This window comes from Lytechinus pictus, chromosome 19 (assembly GCF_037042905.1).
Source record: "Lytechinus pictus isolate F3 Inbred chromosome 19, Lp3.0, whole genome shotgun sequence".
Lineage (NCBI taxonomy): Eukaryota > Metazoa > Echinodermata > Echinoidea > Temnopleuroida > Toxopneustidae > Lytechinus > Lytechinus pictus.
In genome coordinates this window covers 12,033,438-12,053,293 of record NC_087263.1, presented here as the reverse complement: position 1 = coordinate 12,053,293, position 19,856 = coordinate 12,033,438, and the positions used below count along the sequence as shown (strand labels likewise).

Below are 19,856 nucleotides of genomic sequence, written 5' to 3'. Positions count from 1 at the left end.
TCCACGCGTTTTCTAATAGACTTTCCTTAGCGGGCAATAACTTTGGTCCGTGGATAAACAATTAGAAACTTATTGACCGACATTTGATCACAGTCATAAGCAGGCAAAAATGTATTAAATTTGCCCTGCTCAGATGTCTGATACGGTTAATAATATATTTTCTCACTCGTTCCATCAGTTACGTGTTTGTAAAGTGCACAAAATTGTTTGTATTCATTTTTAAACAAAAATTCTCTATATTATTACGACCCAATATTTCTTTAAAGTAATTTTGTAATGAAACCAAGCTAGGGGCTTTGCTTTTTTTGACAAGAGCCTCTGTTTTACTTTTAAATACAAATGTCATCTGAGGTAACTTTATTTATTGATTGTGTTCTTTAAATCTATGATTATGTTATATATATATTATATTATGTCTTGTAGTATTTTCGACCTTGTTATGTTTATCAAATTATGTACAATATTATTATGTACAGGGCGCGTCGTGGTCTAGTGGTTTTGACTCTCGCCTTTCAAACAGAGGGTCGTGGGTTCGAATCCTAGCCATGGCGTGTTTTCCTTCAGCAAGAAATTTATCCACACTGTGCTGCACTCGACCCAGGTGAGGTGAATGGGTACCCGGTAGGATTAATTCCTTGCATGCATTGAGTGCCGGTGATGGTAGCTCGAGCTAAAGCCGGGGTAATAATAGCAAGCGCTTTGTATCCTCAGGCAAAATCCAGCTATTATTATTATTATTACAATTGTGAAACGGAAATCAATAAATCAAATCAAATCAATAGTTATAATTATTATCCTTCTAACTACAAAAAAGGTGTAATTCTGTATTTTACCAGTAGGGTATTGATTTGGATGAGTCTGTGGCGTCCATGTGCTGACAAAGGTGAACCTATACTTGACCTCTTGGTGGGGCGGGGCACAGCAGCGATGAGGGTCAGGGGTGGGGGATGGGGCTGGACCATCTGGGACCTCTGTAAATAAAAAATAAAAAAAACAACCATAATACATGTAGTTTAAGTAAGTGTTTAAAATTTTTCTCCAAAGCAGTTTGTTCATAAAATTAATCCATTTTGATTAAGATAGGGGCGGGTACTTACATGTATATGCTACTTTGTCACTGATTGTGACAATATCCTATTTCTAACATACATAATTTGTTTTCCCTTTGAAGTGTATGCAGGTCTATGAGTAAAATTATTCTTCAAAATTTTCCCTCAACAATTATGCTGTAAGTTACAATGTATTTTCATTCAAGTACAAATATAACATATGTCTTAAATTAATCAGGTCCACCAAATGCTGTGGATTTGATGCCCTGTTGAATTTTTTCAATGCTCCTCTCATAGGTATTGAATAATTTTGTGCCTTTTAATATTTTCAATTTGTGCTGTAACCCTACAGAAAAAAGTGGCATTGCCCTAAAAAGAACAAGATTTAAGGCCTGTAAACATCTTAACAATATAAACTAAACAATCTATGCTATCCCCCCAAATCTTATGCTAATGATAAAAGTATTATTGAGAAAAGAACGTGAGTTAATGAAAAGAGGAAAGTTCACCTCTCTCGCAGAGTTGCAAAGTGAGTCGACCATCTTCAGCAAACCACACTGTTTTCTTCTGAATTACACCAGCTCTGTGATGAAAAAAGGGGACAAAATCATTCTCATTATTATTTTTTAAAATCATTATTATATCAATATTATCATTATCATGATGCCCAAGTAATTGACTTTTGAAGGTAACTTCAAAACTTCAAAAAAGGGTGAAAGAATCACTGTGGATGAAAAGGATTAATCCCGTACCAAATAGAGTCTCTGGATATACTTGTCTCCAATCTTCGGTCCAGTGATCAAGAAACATGGAGGTACAGACCACCACAGGCAGCAAACTTTGTGACTGATCAATTAACTTGAGAAAGTCCACAGGTCTGGAGTGGACGAAAGCTCGCCCCAAATAATCATTAAGGTTGGTTGAAGCTTAAAATGATTTAATTTATCATCCCCAACTGATGAAAGTTTTCTGATTTATTATCATTTTAAAAGTTCTTAGCTTTGTGTTGTAGTGCCAGTGGCTCTGATTTTTGTCTTATAACAGGGTCATGTCCGGGAGGGGGGAACTTAAATTTGGTTTGGATGGGGGTGAGCAGCTGAAGGTTTAAAACCCATACCCATATTAATGGTACCCATTATAAGGGATTTATTAAAATTTGACAAGCCCAAAAAACAACTAAAAAGGGTTATCACCCAAAATTGGAGGAGAATATGGACCCATGTATAAGGCCAGTATCTAAAAATTGGGGGCATGCTTAGGGATTTTCCAGCATAAAACCATACCCCATGTTTAGGGATTTCTTCCATAAACGCGACCCATTCAAGCGGCACAACCCTGTGTGCCTTATCTCGTGAGTACCCCCCCTCCCCCCGGGGGTCATGTGTTAGAATCTCAGTGTGGCCTTGTGTCCTTTGGTTTTGGCAATGCATCATCCATACTGTGTAACATTCCATCCAAGTTTATCCAGTATGTCTTCCAACCGGGGGGGGGGGGGGGGGGGGGGGGGCACTTAAATTTACGAGTGGATACCATGCACGACCAAAAAAAACAAGTAAAAAGGATGTCTTTTTAAAAATAGGGCACATTACGTAATAAGGGTGTAAAAAACACTAAAATAATGAAAAAAGGGGATCTATTTTGCTAGGAAAGCTACGTGTTTAGGGTCAAATTTGCAAGGGTATGAAAAAGACATATGTTTTATAAAAGATGTACTTTTTGCCCCAACAGTCAACACTACTTGTTTAGAGTCCAATTTGCGCAAGGTGTGGGAGGTGGGCCGTACGTACTAAACCCAATGATGTAGGTAAAGGTAAAACCGACGTCCTTGACCTATAAAAATATCGCTGTACTTGTTTAGGGGGTTCAATTCTGGGAATACTTGCCAAGGGTATCGTTTCGTTTCCAATACTTGTTAACGGTAGGGTTTCACACGCCAATACTTAAGGGGTGCATTTTCAGAATATGGAAAATACTTGTTTAGGCTGCTTTTCGAGACCCCATGGTATCCACTTGTCAATGGAAGTGCCCCCCCCCCCCGGTCTTCCAGTGTAGTATGCCCAGCAATTTGAGTTTGGAAACTCTTGTTGGAATGCTTCCCAGGGAGTGGAAAAGCCAGAATCTACTGGACCAGGTGATGACATATCTGTTATTGTGCTCGATAAAAGCGGAATGGTTATTATCATCATCATTACAATCACCATCATAATCATTATAACGATACCATTATGATTAGTATCATAACTATTTTTATATCATCACCATTTTTAGGTTTTGAATTATGACCATTATTTGTAGTTATGTCTATATATGAAAAAGAAATGATCAAATTCAGAAGACTTCTATTTCAGAATACAAATCTAAACTATAGATCTGCATCTATACCCAGTTAAAGCCAAAGGGGAAGTTCACCCTGACAAAATCTTTGTTATATCTTATCTTATATATCTTATATCTTATATATATATATATTTATATATATATATACATGTATTGGTAAAGGTTTGTGGAAAATCCATTAATGATTAAGAAAGTTATTAGAATTTCAAGTTCTTGATTTGTAACGTCATAAACGAGCCGCTGCCCCATTAAAGTTAATCACAAAATGCATAAATTTAATTTTTTATGCTTTTTGATGACTTAATTTTTCTTTTCCATTTCAGGATCGGGTTTGAAATCATTTATGAATTGATATACTGAAGGTACCATGAAACCATTTTCAATTTTCTGAGAAAATGACATTTCATTGATTATTTTACCATGCGATATGTATGAAAGCTGCTCGCATATGACATCACAAATCAAATAATTAAAATTAAAAAATAACTTTTTTATTCTTTGATGGATTTTCCTCAAACCTTTGCCAATATTTCTTATCATATATCTGCTTTTTTTTTTTTACAATAAACCCTTTTACAGGATGAACTTCCTCTTTAACTTTAACTAGCACGATGAGACTATATATACATGGTACCCATTATCCAATGCTGCTTCTGATGGATTTTGAGTCATGCCTCAGCGAGAAAATGCGATAGAATGTTCTGATTACCACAAGTTATTTGTGTAGGTGGATGGTGAAAAATATCCCATGGGCTGGCTTTCACAAATGAACATGAAAACAAACAACTATAGGCATCCCTACGTCATTGCTTAAATATGGTACACAGGCAAGGCTTATGACTGTTTATATACTTAATGAGTCAGTATATTTTTCACCATGTGACCAAAGCCCGGTGCACACGATGCGATTTGTTGCGATCCGAATTTCAAAGAAAAACATTTGAGATGAACATTCCAGCCGATAAAGTTCAAAATGGTGGCATGGACTACTGAAATTGAAATTCAGTCTAGTTTGAGCCTCCCTGTAGGAATAAAAGTAAAATCAATCTCAAACTGAATCACAATGATGTCATCATCAGCTGAGACTTGAAGCCGATTTGGACTTTTCCCTGACCATAGGGCTTGCCGCTAGGTAAAATAATTTTATTATTCCTATAATGCCAAACTTCAAATAGAATAATTTTACGTCTTGCACCTTCACATTTAATGCAAAATGGGATTTATTAAAAAAATTGCATTGTATCGGATCACACGTGCGCTGGGCTTAAGAATTCAACTTACGTCTTGGAACCTTCACATTTAATGCAAAATGCGATTTATTTAAAAAATTGCATTGCATCGGATCAAGCGTGCGCTGGGCTAAAGAATTCAACTGTATGTAGCAAGGGAAAAATATCTGGGAGTAAAAAACACATTTTCATGTATATAAAAAAAACTTCCTTGAAGCTTTCTGTGACCCAACAGGGTGAATATGACCCCACTTCTCCGACACCCCCTTTTCTCATTCACTTTGTACACACAGAATTTTCATTCTCTGATTGGAGGAAGTAGACTGGTAACATTTATTCCTCAATAAAAATTTAAGAGTATTTCATTGTTTTATGTTATATATTTTCTTTGCATTGGAATACTAATATACCAGGGTTCCAAGCTTTTTGAGAAAACAAAATTCCCTGATTTTTCCCTGATGATGTTTAAAAATTTCCTGATAATTATTTAAACCCATTCCCAGTTTCGCATGTTTTCAAAGTTGCTGCAGTGAATTACATGTATTTCCAGTATAAAAACAATGATGTAAAACTAATTAGTACCACCATAACCATTCATTCAATGGATGTTGTTTTGATATGCAACAAAATACAACAGAGTCTGACTGACTACCGTGCTTTCGACTTTTGGGCTGATCAAAATTCCCTGATTTTTCCCTCACTTGAGGCATGTTTCCCTGATTTGAGGTAGTTTAAAAAAAATCAAATTCCCTGATTTTTCACTGACTAGAAAAAAGTAAAATAATTTTACCTGATGGGCTGGAAACCCTGTATACAGGTAGGTAATGTATATATTGTACTTTATTCTGTAATGTCATTTAGGTACTATTAAAAAAAAAAATGAAATGTGGAAATAAATGAATCAATAAATCAATAATTTCCAGACTCAACCCTCTCTTTCAAAGTCTTTATTCATTTAAAAAATGTTCAGCTTTTCATCTGATCAAACTTATAGCTATGGTATACTGAAAATATTACCAAAAGATGCATTAACCTAAAAAGAAATGAGACATTCTCTAAACACGTCTTTTTTCCTTCACCAGAATTCAAAACCCTCAGACATTTCTTTGGAGTAGAACAGGATATCAATAGCAGCCCTGATTATATCTTCAGATGACAACTTTATGGGAAAGAAATATCAGAGAACTACATTCTAATTGCTTAAGCAGACTTTAATACAGACTCTTATCAACAGAGAAAGCTATCTTGACATTGAATCTCATAATACAGTCTACCACTGAACATCAATGTTTATAACAGCAGCTTAAAGATCATGGTGTCAGTTCTCTTCTCATCTTCATTAACTTCTCATAAAGATTTCATACCGTCATAAAATGCATGTCAGTCATTTAGAACACATACGCAAACATGTAAAAATGTCTCCAGTCTCCATTCTTTAGCTTACATGTTTATCACCACATTGTTAAAGCACACAGGAAAGTCTATTTCCCTTATATTCAGTTCTAAAGTGTAGGTTCAACATTACTATCATGATTATTTTCATCATTTTTTTTTATAAATAACATTTTGTCTACTATGGATAAGTCTTAATTCCCATTAAATTTAGTTTTGTTTCTAAATTGACAATCAATAAAATAATGTTTCACATCATAAATTTGGTAAACTTTTCTGACACAAACCGTCAAAGCCATCTTTTGACTTGATCAAGAATGAACATGACTACGTATACCAAAATTCCGTGGAAATTTAAGACTGGCCGGTGACATAATTCTGCTTCCTTACAACCGCTATAGTCAAACAGGGGGCATGAATCATATCATGTTCTTAGATACGCCACTATTCATAATTCCGGTTAAACTTCGTAATTCCGAAGGTTCTTTATTCCGAAGGTTCGTAATTCCGAAACACGTAAATTGCCTATACCTCGATGTTCGTTAATCCGAAAACGTAAAAGGGTTCGTTAATCCGAACATTTGTGGCATTATTCCGAAGGTTCGATAATCCGAAAACGAAATAAGGTTCAATGTTCCGAAGGCTCGTTATTCTGAAAACGAAATAAGGTTCGTTAATCATTTCGTTTTCGGACTAACGAACCTTCGGAATTACGAACCTTCGGAATTGCGAACTTTCGGAAATACGAACCTTTGGAATAACCGAACCTTCGGAATAACGAAGCTTCGGAATTACGAATGTATGCGCATAATTCCTGCATGACCATCCTGTAAAATGTCAAATGAAATTATTGGGTCTGAAACTTTTTTACAATAAAGTGTTTTATTGATTTCATGATCAATATAATTAAAACAATCATCAAAAGACTAAAACTCTGAGACGTCTCTGTTTATCAGATTAAACTTATTATTTTTTCCTTTTTCTCTCCCCCTACATTTTCACGATATGGTGCAAGGGGCACGTAACCCCTATATATGCCATTTTCATGATTCCTGTTTGACTGCTGTTAAATTGAAACAGGATTATGAGAAGACTTCTCTTGCAAAAAGCATTAACTCCACTTGTTTACTTGGGATTGCCAACAATAAATAGTAATGACAGAAAAGGTCAATTTTGATGATGACATGTACTTGGCCTTAATGACTTCCCATTAGTTGAACTTAATTTGAAAATGGAATAAACATACCCTTACAGGACATAGCAGTTATTGTAATAATGCTAAAATATTTGCTGTTGTCATTCGTGTTTTGGGCTTTTGACGTGTTTTGCAGCAAAATTTGTTGCCGATTTCCCTGGGAAAAGAAGCGTTTGAAAGGTCGGTTTACTTTGAGGTTGACTTTACGGTCTAATAACCAATTCGTTGCAATTACATTTCAGAGTTGTCACAAATCAATTATTCATCGGAATTCCCGAAGTGGCCATCCAGAACGTCCAGCTATGCATTGTAATCAGCCTCACGTGGCATCGTGGAGTGATCCTCAAATTGGCACCAGTGATGAACTCTGATAGGGGAGGTTCATTTTCAAGTGTGACATATGTCAACTGCAGCAATCCCCAGTTTATTCAGACATGACGCCTTGTTGTCAGAAATATATCTAGAAACCTTGACAAGAGTAAATGCTCTTTTAAGTTCTTACACCTAGTATTTCAATTGCGTAAGGCTATTGACGCTACAATAGAAGAATACCATAGTAGATGAAGTAGTATTTTACTACTTTTAATACATTACTTCTACTACCAGTAGTAGAAGTAGTAGTAGTAATAGCAGAAGTAGTAGTAAAAGTAATAGCAGAAGTAGTAGTAGTAGCAGCAGCAGTAGTAGTAATAGTTCTGGCAATAGTAGTAGTAGTAGTTCTAGCAGCAGTATACTAGTGGTTTATTTCCAATTGGTCTAATACCATTTCGTCTAATTACCAACTTGTCTACTATCATTTGGTCTATCATCGATTCGTCCACTATCCCCATGGTCTAATAACCAGTTGGTCCAATAGCCATTTTGTCCATAAACCATTTGGTCTAAGTGGATAAGTATTAATTGGACAAAATGAATGAAAAGAAAATGTGTATTAGACCAAGGGGTTATCAGATGAAATGGTCATAGACGAACTGGCGTTAGATGAAATGTTGATTAGACTACATGAAGGTAGACTATGTGATGAGTGGACGAGTTGGCAATAGACGAATCGGCAGTTTACCATAGTAGTAGTAGTTTTACCAGTAGTACTAATAGTAGTGGCGCTAGTAGTAGTAGCAGAAGCAGTACCATGGTAAATTGATCCCAAAATGAAATCAATAAACTGAAATCTAATCCATTGTCCATAAACCATTTGGTCTAAGTGGATAAGTATTAATTGGACAAAATGAATGAAAAGAAAATGTGTATTAGACCAAGGGGTTATCAGATGAAATGGTCATAGACGAACTGGCGTTAGATGAAATGTTGATTAGACTACATGAAGGTAGACTATGTGATGAGTGGACGAGTTGGCAATAGACGAATCGGCAGTTTACCATAGTAGTAGTAGTTTTACCAGTAGTACTAATAGTAGTGGCGCTAGTAGTAGTAGCAGAAGCAGTACCATGGTAAATTGATCCCAAAATGAAATCAATAAACTGAAATCTAATCCATTGTCCATAAACCATTTGGTCTAAGTGGATAAGTATTAATTGGACAAAATGAATGAAAAGAAAATGTGTATTAGACCAAGGGGTTATCAGATGAAATGGTCATAGACGAACTGGCGTTAGATGAAATGTTGATTAGACTACATGAAGGTAGACTATGTGATGAGTGGACGAGTTGGCAATAGACGAATCGGCAGTTTACCATAGTAGTAGTAGTTTTACCAGTAGTACTAATAGTAGTGGCGCTAGTAGTAGTAGCAGAAGCAGTACCATGGTAAATTGATCCCAAAATGAAATCAATAAACTGAAATCTAATCTAAATGCAAAAAAAAGTGCTACACTTGAAAAAAAAAAAGTAAAATCAGAAAGATGCTCTAGATCACAGACAGGTCAGATGGAAAACCAACCTTCTTCTTGCGGTCCTTACCCCTCGGAGAACGGATCCTATTTTCATCAGGGTAATTCCATTCTAAAATCCCCTGGTCCTTAATAAGAAACCAATTGGAGACAGGGATGAGGCGGGTCCATCCATCTTCCATCTTCGCTTCTTAAACGCTAAATCAAATTAGTCCTTAGTTCTTTTCTATTAGAAGGTGGTATGAAGCTCCTTATTTTAAAATTGAATATGGGGTGCAATGACCATTTAGTTGAGTGACGGCAATGTAATATAAACTCCCCAGTGATACCACACGGAGGGGAAAAGGTCTACGTAAATCTATAAGGAATGGATATTTTGCCCTACTTTGTGATTTGACCCACAAAAGTTGGATTCTCTGACTAAGTTAGTTAACCCAATTTCTTACTGTCCTGTGTATATATAATACTCCTCTCTGGAAATAGCAAACTTGTTATTATTTCTCTTTTAGATAGTATTGACGAATTGGAAATACACCTAAACAAAGCCCATGCAATACGTTGTGTATTTAAATAAAAATGTTAACCTAATCTCCTCTTACACAATTTTTGAGACCTTTAATCACATGACAAACATAATCAATCGTTTCTCCATCTTCTCTTTGGCATACAGCTCAATAAATCAAATCATATGCTCTCTCTCTATACATAATATTATATCTCTCTCTCTCTCTCTCTCTCTATATATATATATATATAACTACATATATATATATATATATATATATATATATATATATATATATATATATATAGGGCACATTTTCATTATTTGAGGGTTTTATGCAAGAAACTACAGGATTTTCCCTCTAGAAATCCAATCTCCCAAAGCAATTTGAACTTTGCCATGATCTCAATCATCAACCATATCAAATGGACACACCTTGGCTAATTCGCTGACCCACCTACCAACCCATAACCTTTCTAATCTTAGATTTCATAAAACAAAAGTAAACTTATCAAATCCTGGAGTGACTCATGGGTCCATTTACACAGCACAAAATACCAAAACACTGCTTCATTCACACAGCTCATTTAAATTATCATTATTTTGGGAGGGGGTCCGCTTGAAGTTGAAGTAAAAAAGTATACTTAGGTCACTTGAAGGTTTATACTATTAGTAGATTACTCAATGTGATTTAAATATTGTATTGCTTTAAACCTTGTTTTCTCTTTATTCTTCAATGCTCTCACTGAATTCTTCTACATCCAATCAAGTACTTGTGTGAATCATCGTTGATCAATTGTGACAAGTTACAAATCAAATAATTTGAAAGCTTACTATGTTAAGTTTGTCAAGCTTAATGATAATCTAAAAATTCATTTTGGGCAAATTATTTTGGGATGGCAGGTTATACATCTAGATAACTTATAAGCTGCATTGCACAGTAAGAATCTTATTAAAGTAATAATAATAGTCAGTTCTTGTATGGCGCATAACACATTATGAATAACGTCTTTATGCATTTACCTCTAGTCTAAATGACCCTTACACGTAGAAACCAATATGTTTTTGTGTAGGTGTATGGGTCCCCTGCGAATGAGGTGTTCAGAATTGGAGAGTTATTGCCAATCTGAGAATCAGACCTCTGCCCAAATTGATAAAGCTGAAGATTTACTTTGTTGACAACAATGTGATTGCTATGTAGAATCAGGCACAGCTTCACGATGAGAATGCTGCCCCCCCCCTCCCCCCAAAAAACTCAATCATCTGGTACAATTTAAAAATAAATCATATTCTACAAATAAAAGAAAATCAGGTCAATGATGATATTTTTATTAGGCACTTACTCCTTGCACCTAAAAAATGAAAGAGAGCACAGAAAAAAGTATTTCATAATTATGGCAATCAGGCAAAAAACTGATTTTAATTTTCAGGGGCTACTTTTCACAACTTACTACCTGGTTTTGCAAAACATTGAATAAGCTTTAAAACCGCTATCTTTTGAGATTCCAGGGTTCTTTTTAACCTTTTTTTAGTCCCAGTGTAATTATTCCCTGATGGCAATGTTGGTGACTTCATATTATCTGTAAACAGTCTCCCTATTAGGCCTACAAAATAAATGCTCAATTGGTCCTAACTGGTGTGAACTGGGCTATGATATGATTCTCACTATTTAATTAGATTTCACTGCCCATTCGCACCTAAAAAGAATACAAAAAGGCAAATATAAATTATGTCAACCTGAATGAATGATCAATTGACCATGTTAACTTCTAAAAAAGCTATTGCTAAGCCTATATGGGTCTAATTTGACCCTATCATAGAAGGAATTATATTTGATGCCAATTTGATAGAATACTGAACAAAATAATGAAAAACATGTACAAATAATGTAAAATAATAAAGAATAACAACCATAAAAGATATGACCAAGATTTTTTTTATTTATCAAAAATACTCAAAATATCAAAGTTTACCGTGTATATATATGGAACATTGTTAGGTCTTATCCCTTTCAACTAGGAGAACAAGTCCACCCCAACAAAAAGTTGATTTGAATAAAAAAAGAAAAATCCAACAAGCATATAACACTGAAAAGTTCATCTAAATCGGATGTAATTAAAAAAAAATAAATTTTTGCTCAATTTCACAATACAGTTATATGCACATCCTGGTTGGTATGCAAATGAGGAGACTGATGACATCATCCACTATTTCTATTGTATTTTATCATATGAAATACATGTATAAAAGATCATAATTTTCACCTCATTGTCAAGTAAAACTGCTATTAATTCCTCCCTGAACATGTGAAATTGGCATTGTTTAATAATATAAGGTTCAGTCAAGTTGGTCTTTATTGTCAAATCTGTAAAAAATGAATTATTGTATAATTCAAACAATAAAAATCAAAAGAGATTGTGAGTGAGGGACATCATCGACTGTCTCATTTGCATATCGCTGAGTTGTGTATACCACTGTTTTGTGAAAAATAAGTATAAATTTAAATTGTCATACCTTTCTTATTTTAAATTTTCAGCATTATGGTTGTTTGATTTTTCTCCATTTCAAATCAACATTTTTCTGGCGTGGACTTGACCTTTACAGTGTTATGAAGTTTAATTCCCCCTTCAGAGATCTTTGTACATTGTATAAAATGCAACTCAACAAAAGGCGAATGAATTCATCGCAGGAAAACACCCTTTTTAAATAATCCCCAAATAATGTACGTTTTGCATTTTATTTTAGCTCTGAATTAAAAAACAATATCAGCCATATTGTGAAATATTGAAAGATTGTCTGTGAAACCAGACATTTCCCTCTGTCAACACTGTAATCTAATCAAGATCAATAATAAGACTACATCATTTCATGTCTGGTTGATAATGATGACAAGACTGCTTTCAATTGAATTTTTACGATGGGAATCATAAGAAAGAATCAGCAATAGAAAAATAAAAAAATATTGTTGACATTATTTTTCCATTTCAAGTTTAAGTTTATAAGTTCTTAAAAAAATCTAATTAACAAAACTATGATTTCAACCCTTTTTCCAAAACCACTGCACATTTCATATTTTGCGAACATGCTGCTCCCCTTTTTATGTGGAATCCAGAATGATAATGGTCACACCTTTGAATATAAAACTACAGCACAGGGGTAGCAGATGTTTCATGATGAAATCCTATCAGGAGAGGGGGGGTGTTGATTGTTCTGTTTAAAGGGGAAGTTCACCCTGAAAAAAGTTTATTGTAAAAATGACAGAAAAAAAAATATTGCCCTAAGTTTAAGAAAAATCCATCAAAGAACAAAAAAGTTACAAGAATTTTAATTACTTGATTTGTGATGACATATGTGAGCAACTTTCCTACATATCATCTAGTAAAAAAATCAAAGAAATGTCATTTACTCAAAAGATTGAAAAAAAATTTAGTTTAACTTTATTAAGTCAATAGACAAAAACATTTCAGACCCTTTCCCCAAAAGAAAACAGAAAAAAGTCATCACCAACCATCAAAAAATGGAAATTTATCCATTTTATATTACATAACATATGGGGCAGCTGCTCCTTCATGGTGTCACAAATCCCAAATTTAAAATTATAATAACTTTCCTAATCTTTAATGGATTTTCCTCAAACCTTCATCAATATTTTTATTATATTTTCTGCTATTTTTACAACAAACTGTATTTCAGGGTGAACTTCCCCTTTTAGTTTAAGTAGGCATACTCATATGATACAATGATTTTCCTGAAGGAAGCACGATTGATTTCCCTGAAAAAGGGACCTAAAATGAGTATTATTTCTCTCCATCTCTACTAGAAAAAAAAAGTATAGTATGGGGGCTGGGGTGTACTGCTGTACTGCCCCTACCCCAAAGGAATACCATTTTGTCAATGAAAAGAAAAAAATCACTGAAAGCTTGAATAAATAAATAGATGTACTTTCACAGAATGCTGACTAAGGTAGCATCCTCTTTATCAATAAGACTAAACAGATTAAAAAACAATTAACCTTCTAAAAGCAATGTAGGACCTTTGTTTGCCTTTACAATATGCCCATAACAAACCCAGCCTCTTTCCTGATGAGAGAATAATCACCAATCAAGATATGTAATCTATTATTAAGCAACCCAATTAAAAACATTACCCGGCACGGACCTGCGCCTAAATTAAAACCTAAATTGCGCTAAAAGAAGTCTGCAGAGCTTGAGGAGTGCACGAGCACGAGGAGAGATTTCCTGAAAACTTATTTGCTCTAGTAATGCAGTGTCTGCTCATCGACTTTGTGTTTCGCATATAGATAAATGCATAAAGAGATGAAAATGATGCTCAAAGTGAAAAATATAAAGAGAGGAAACAAATTTACAAATATGAGAGAAAAAGGGAGAGGAAGATAGAGGGATAGAGAGCAAGAACGAAGCGAGGGAAGAGAGGGAGAGCGAAGAAGAAAGATGACGAGACAGAGATAGAGATGGTAAGAACAGGGTTCCCAGCTTTTCAAGAAAAAAAATTCCCTGATTTTTCTCTGATGAAGTTTAAAATTTCCCTGATAATTATTTAAACCCATTCCTAGTTTTGCATGTTTTCTAAGTTGTTGCACTGAATTACATGTATTTTCAGTATAAAAACAATATGTAAAACTAATTAGTACCACAATAACCAGCCATTCAATGGATGTTGTTTTGATATGCAAGAAAAATATAACAGAGTCTGACTGACTACCATGCTTTCGACTTTTGGGCTGATCAAAATTCCCTGACTTTTCCCTCATTTGAGGCATTTCCCCCTGATTTTAGGTATTTTTAAATCAATTTGCCTGATTTTTCCCTGACTGGAAAAAAGTATTACAATTTTCCCTGATGGGCTGGGAACCCTGAAGAAAGAAGCAAGGGAAGACAGGGAGAGTGAGAGAGATGAGAAGTATTGGGAGATAGAATTGGAGATATAGAGAAAGAAGCAAGAGAGTGAAAGAGATTGAGAAAAAAAAGTGGGAGATAGAGATATAAAGGAAGAAAGAAGCAAAAGAGGGAAGAAAGGGAGAAATGAATGATAAAGATGGGTAGATAGAGACAGAAAGAAAAAAGCAAGGGGACAGAGGGAGAGCAAATGAGAAAGACTGGGAGGTAGAGAACTAGGGATATACACTGCAAAAATGCTGGTGTTAATTTAACACCAGCCTGGTATCTTTATCGGTCCACACCAGAGAAGTGTTGAAACAACACTGGTTCGGCATTAGGCTAACACCAATAGTACATGTATTAAACCAATATCGGTTTGATTCTTAACTTGTGTTGTTTCAACAATTCTCTGGTGTGGACTGATATAGAAACTGGGCTGGTGTTAAATCAACACTGGTGTTTTTGCAGTGTAGACAGAAAGAAAGAAGCAAGAGAGGAAGAGAGAAAGAGAAAGATGGAGAGATAGAGATATAAAAGAAATAAGCCAGACAGGGAAGACGAGTACTGACGAGGGAGGGAGCTGGAAGGTGTAAGGGGTGCATGAGAAGGTGCACTGCAAAAACTTTTGCATTGATTGAACACCAGCCCGAAATCTATATATGTCCACACCAGAGAAGTGTTAAACAACACCAGTTTGGTTTTGGTCTAACACCAGATAGGTGTTTATACAACACCAATTGGTATTAAAACAGCATTGGTTTGATTCCAAACTGGTGCTGTTTCAATAATTCTCTGGTGTGGACATATATAGATACCGGGCTGGTGTTAAATCAACACCAGAGTTTTTGGAGTGGAGGGAGCTAAAAGGCATAAAGTGTGCATGAGAAGGTGATGCCATACAGCAAAACTTCCCTTCAGCAGAAAAATTTTCAAAGAGGGTAGTCTGCAGGTACAGACCCTTGGTTTTCGCAATTTGCATAGTGCATAATGCAGAGTCTGAAGTAGTGAGACTAGATTCACTATGTACTGTGGCTGGCTCTACTATTTGACTCAGAGCCTTTGGTGTCTTCAATCTAGACTTGGTGGAGCATTGCATGTGGCCCAGTGGATTAGTCTTCTGACTTTGAAACAGAGGGCTGTGGGTTCGAATCCCAGCTGTGGCGTAATTTCCTTCAGCATGAAATTGATCAACATTGTGCTGCACTCAACCCAGGTGAGGTGAATGGCTACCCGGTAGGAAGAAATTTTTTGTATGCTTGAGCGCCTATATAGGCAGCCCAGAAAAAGGCGGGGTAATAATAATAGCAGGGCTCGCTTGGAGAACAGTTTTCAGAACTGAAGTGGCTTTCCTGGGTAAATATACCTATATTATTATTATAATTTGTTAAAATATCAAATATGAGTCTGTGCTTGCAGACTAGAAAGAGGGTGTTAGAGGAGCTTCCTTGCTAAAACACAAGTCTTTATTTTACTGTTTTGTCAATTATGTCGCATTAACCTTAAAGGTATTGTTTAACTTTGTGAGCAGCCGATTTAAAAAATTCTCAAACCAAGATGAAACATGTGTACAAGTGCATGTATTAGAACTAATAAACCCTGAAAACAACCATTATTGAGAATGAAAAGCTAAAACTACAAGGCAAACCCCGATTTTGTAAATAGGCGTCTTATAGACGCCTAAATAGTACACAAAAGTGTATGGGATGAAATTAAGATGGTGTTTTCGGTCACTTTATATTTCAATTTTTGAAGCACTAAATAATTATTTTCGAATGCAATTTTTTCTGGGCTTCATTTTTGTAACATATCACAGACACAGGTGACAAGTGTGACCTTCTAGCTCAGATTTTTTAAAAGTCAAACCTATGTTAACCAATCACTTTAAAGTTTGTTTGGCCTCACCTGAAAATGACACACCCTGTCCCAGCCGGTGGAGCAATCCACTGAGCCGAGATGGATGTCTTACTTGATGCGAAGGTGTGCTTCAAGGCATGGCTGCACCTATCTGAGAAACGCACCTTTAATTTGTCTGTAATCTGATGAAAAAACACACAGAATTTTCTATGAAATATAAAGGCATTGGTTAGTTACTTTGATTGAACATCTAGAAAGACCAGAGCCATTATTTCAATGGGTCTGAATTGAGTGATCCATTTGTATCTTTTTAAGTATTTATGTTTGCACTTATTTTTTATTTAATATACACTGTATATTGTTTTAATTCTTATATCATGAATAAATCCAAACCAACACATTAATTTCACTTTGAATTCTGAGCTTCAAGGTTCTTGCTACCCTGTCACCTGTAAAATGAAACCCTAAAAAAATACACCTGAACAATTTGGTTTAGTGCTTCATGAAGTGCAAAGTGAAGTGACTGGAAACATCATCTAAATTTTACTCTATATCCTATGTCAAAGTGGAGACAGTTCCCAATGCAAACATGATGATTATTCGGGCATGGTTTTTCTTTTTAAATTCTTCTATAAATTTGAATTATTAAGATACACGGTTTTATTGCTCTAGCAATGGTTTAATGATTAAAAAAGAGACTTACACTGAAATTTCCTGCAAATTCATTAGGGGCAGATTCCTTGGTTGCGACAAGAAAGAATTCTCTGAAAGACACGGGTGTTGTACTCTGAAGAAGGACTGTAAAAAAAAGGAGAAATAAAATAATATGTTTCAAATAACTATACTACATGATTAATTAACTTACCTAATTGACCCCTGCAGTGTTGATATTGTCTGTTCTTTCTAGCATTCAAGAACTAGGGTTTTGAGATTTTGGCAAGAACTTAAGTAAAATCATACATACAGAAATGAAAATGGCCATATGCAACAACCTTGAGGGACACCAGCAATATTTCCTCTGATGACGCTTTAGACCTGAAAATGTGTTCACTTGGTTGATACACCCTTAGGGCTGTTGAGTAGATTCAAATGGATATATTGGTTTATAGTTGCTAGTTTGTGAATTTAAGAAGTAGAGTTGCTAAGTTCAAAGATTGTTAAAGCAACCTGTCGCCGTTTATAACAATTTTCTTTGTCAAGAAACCTCATGGTTAGCAAGAAAGAGTTTTTTTTTCAAAAAATGCATTATACACTGTAATACATTTATACTAACTACTCATTTACTGAGAGCACAATTATTTTTATGGCACTAACATTTTGTAGAAGCTGCACATAATAGAAAATTAGGAATAAAAATATTCGAATAATGTTCTATTTCTATTTCAAATCACAATAAACAGACACCTAATTTCTTCCAAAGGAAATTATGATACCCTCTGTATATGTGTATATATTTTGAAAATGCTGACGGCTTATAACTACTAGTATTACTTAATTATAATGGTTACATTTGTGTATCAAATATGACAAATATATCTGTAATTTGTATGTGATGGCTCTTTAAACGAATGATACATCAATTCGATTTCAAATCAAATCAATGAAAATAACAGAATATAGTCTGAAATAAGTATTTCAAAAGGGAAACCATTGACTGGCTGTTCCCTGGATGTTTAAATAAAGATCAACATGGGTGAACAAATGCAGGATATTACTGAATATATAAAACCAATTGACCTGAATATAACAGTTTGTGATACTATCCCGGTTTCCTTTTCCGCATCCCATTTCCTTCCTTTAACAGTTAATATAGATCTCTGTCTGGATTCAATTCGATTCATTTCAATTCAATTTGCATTTATTTCATTCTCGGTTAGAAATGTACACACCGCTCACAAAATACAAGAAATTATTAACAAGCTATCAACAAGCTTAACAATCTATTTCTGAAGGAATTAAGTGACTTTCTTTCATTCATTTCTTTAGAGGTAGAGTTCCCAGTTACAGGGAAATTGTGTCGTACAGATTTCATTATATTAGTTTTAGCATGCCGGAAGTGAAACAAATCCTTGAAATGGGTATTGTGATCATGAATTTGGTGATTTGAGATTAGACATTTCATGGTAACAAGAAAAAAGAAAAAGAAAACACCTACACATACGTTCATTTCTTGAATGCAACATTAAACATGGACATACTCAAGGATTACAGTAAAATCACATGAGCAGAATGCTAGAAACCGCATGATTTAATTGATTCAATCGAAGGAAATAAGGGATGCTGAATGATGGCCTAAGATTTACCTATCAAGGAAACAAGATGTTTTGCAAATAAAAGCTAAAACAAAAGTGCTCTTTGAACCTGATTTTGTTCTTATTTTCAGATTTTCAGGCCTACCGACCTAGTCTGCAGGCACAGATCTCTTGCATAGTGCATAAAACAATCTGAAGTAGTGAGACTAGATTTACTGTAAATATGATATTCTATAATTTTATGAAATGATATTTTTTTTAATTTTAAAGTGCCAAAAAAACAATACATCAATAAATAAAAAAATGATAAAATTTCAGTTTCATTGGCTTCCCATAATTTTAACCTAAATTTTTATAGAACATGGCCTAAAAACTTCAGATACAGGCCGGGAGTACACAATTTCAAGAGCAAGAGACAGAAATGCTCTATATCTTTCCACTCAAAGCAACATGCTTCTCTCCAATAGCGTCTACAAAGTCAATTTGACTGCACAAGACAGACATCTCTATTTCTAAGAACAATGATCAATCATTTTGCCGCCTTGTATGTGAGAGACAGCTGCAAGAAGTACCTGGCTGACCCAAATAGAAACGCTTGATCAGACAGGAATGTCAACACATTCGGTTGCCCAATTTACTATAAAACGCAATGGCAATTTGCTTCCATATACATGACAACTTCAGACTATGCATGCTGTAGAGGTGTTTGACATCATGGTATGTTTAATGTTTTACAATCATTTTGACCAAACTGTCTCATTTGACAAAATAACAAGTTGTACAGAAGACACTTTTCAATGGTATACCCTGATTTTAAAATATGAACACTTATGACAACCTGTTCTAAATCTAAATGCAAGAATAATGTTCTGTAACTGGATAAATATGAATCTGTCCCCAATATTACTGTTCTGAAACTTTTTAGAAAATTTGAAAATCAAAGGAATTTTTGTGCAACCCAAATCAAACCAATCAGGAAAAAAATTGCATGATAACCCAATGAATATCAAAACGTTGGAATTAAATTGTAAAATCTACATATTATTGTTGAATGATCAAAATACATAAGTACATTATCAAAGGGAATTGTAATTCAGACAATGTCTTAGTTTCAAATAGGTTAATTATGCACGAAATGTTGTGACACATGACTGAAAAACACTCCCTCATGTGCTACAGTACTTAAAACACTCAACAATGTCAGGCAAGAATAGCTATTTGCACTTTCAGCCTCTTAACAAATGAGATATGTGCCCTTTTAGCACTCTATCCAGGCTGACAGGAGCAAAAACATTCAA

General features: G+C 34.8%; 1 protein-coding gene across 2 annotated transcripts in view; it reads right to left on the bottom strand.

The window, feature by feature from the left end:
• LOC129282759 (spondin-1-like) overlaps positions 1-17,100 on the bottom strand; it is a 31,802-nt gene extending 14,702 nt beyond the window's left edge. The window contains exons 1-3 of one of the 2 annotated variants that reach the window (XM_064113641.1): positions 17,010-17,100; positions 1,559-1,632; positions 834-971 (exon numbers count right to left, since the gene is read on the bottom strand). In XM_064113641.1, the coding sequence (XP_063969711.1) occupies positions 834-971; positions 1,559-1,632; positions 17,010-17,032 (235 nt within the window). In that variant the 5' untranslated portion in view covers positions 17,033-17,100. Of the gene's footprint in view, positions 1-833; positions 972-1,558; positions 1,633-11,527; positions 11,672-17,009 lie in introns of those variants that run through there. The other variant, XM_064113642.1, reaches the window with a different exon arrangement.
• Positions 17,101-19,856: the final 2,756 nt, after the last annotated feature.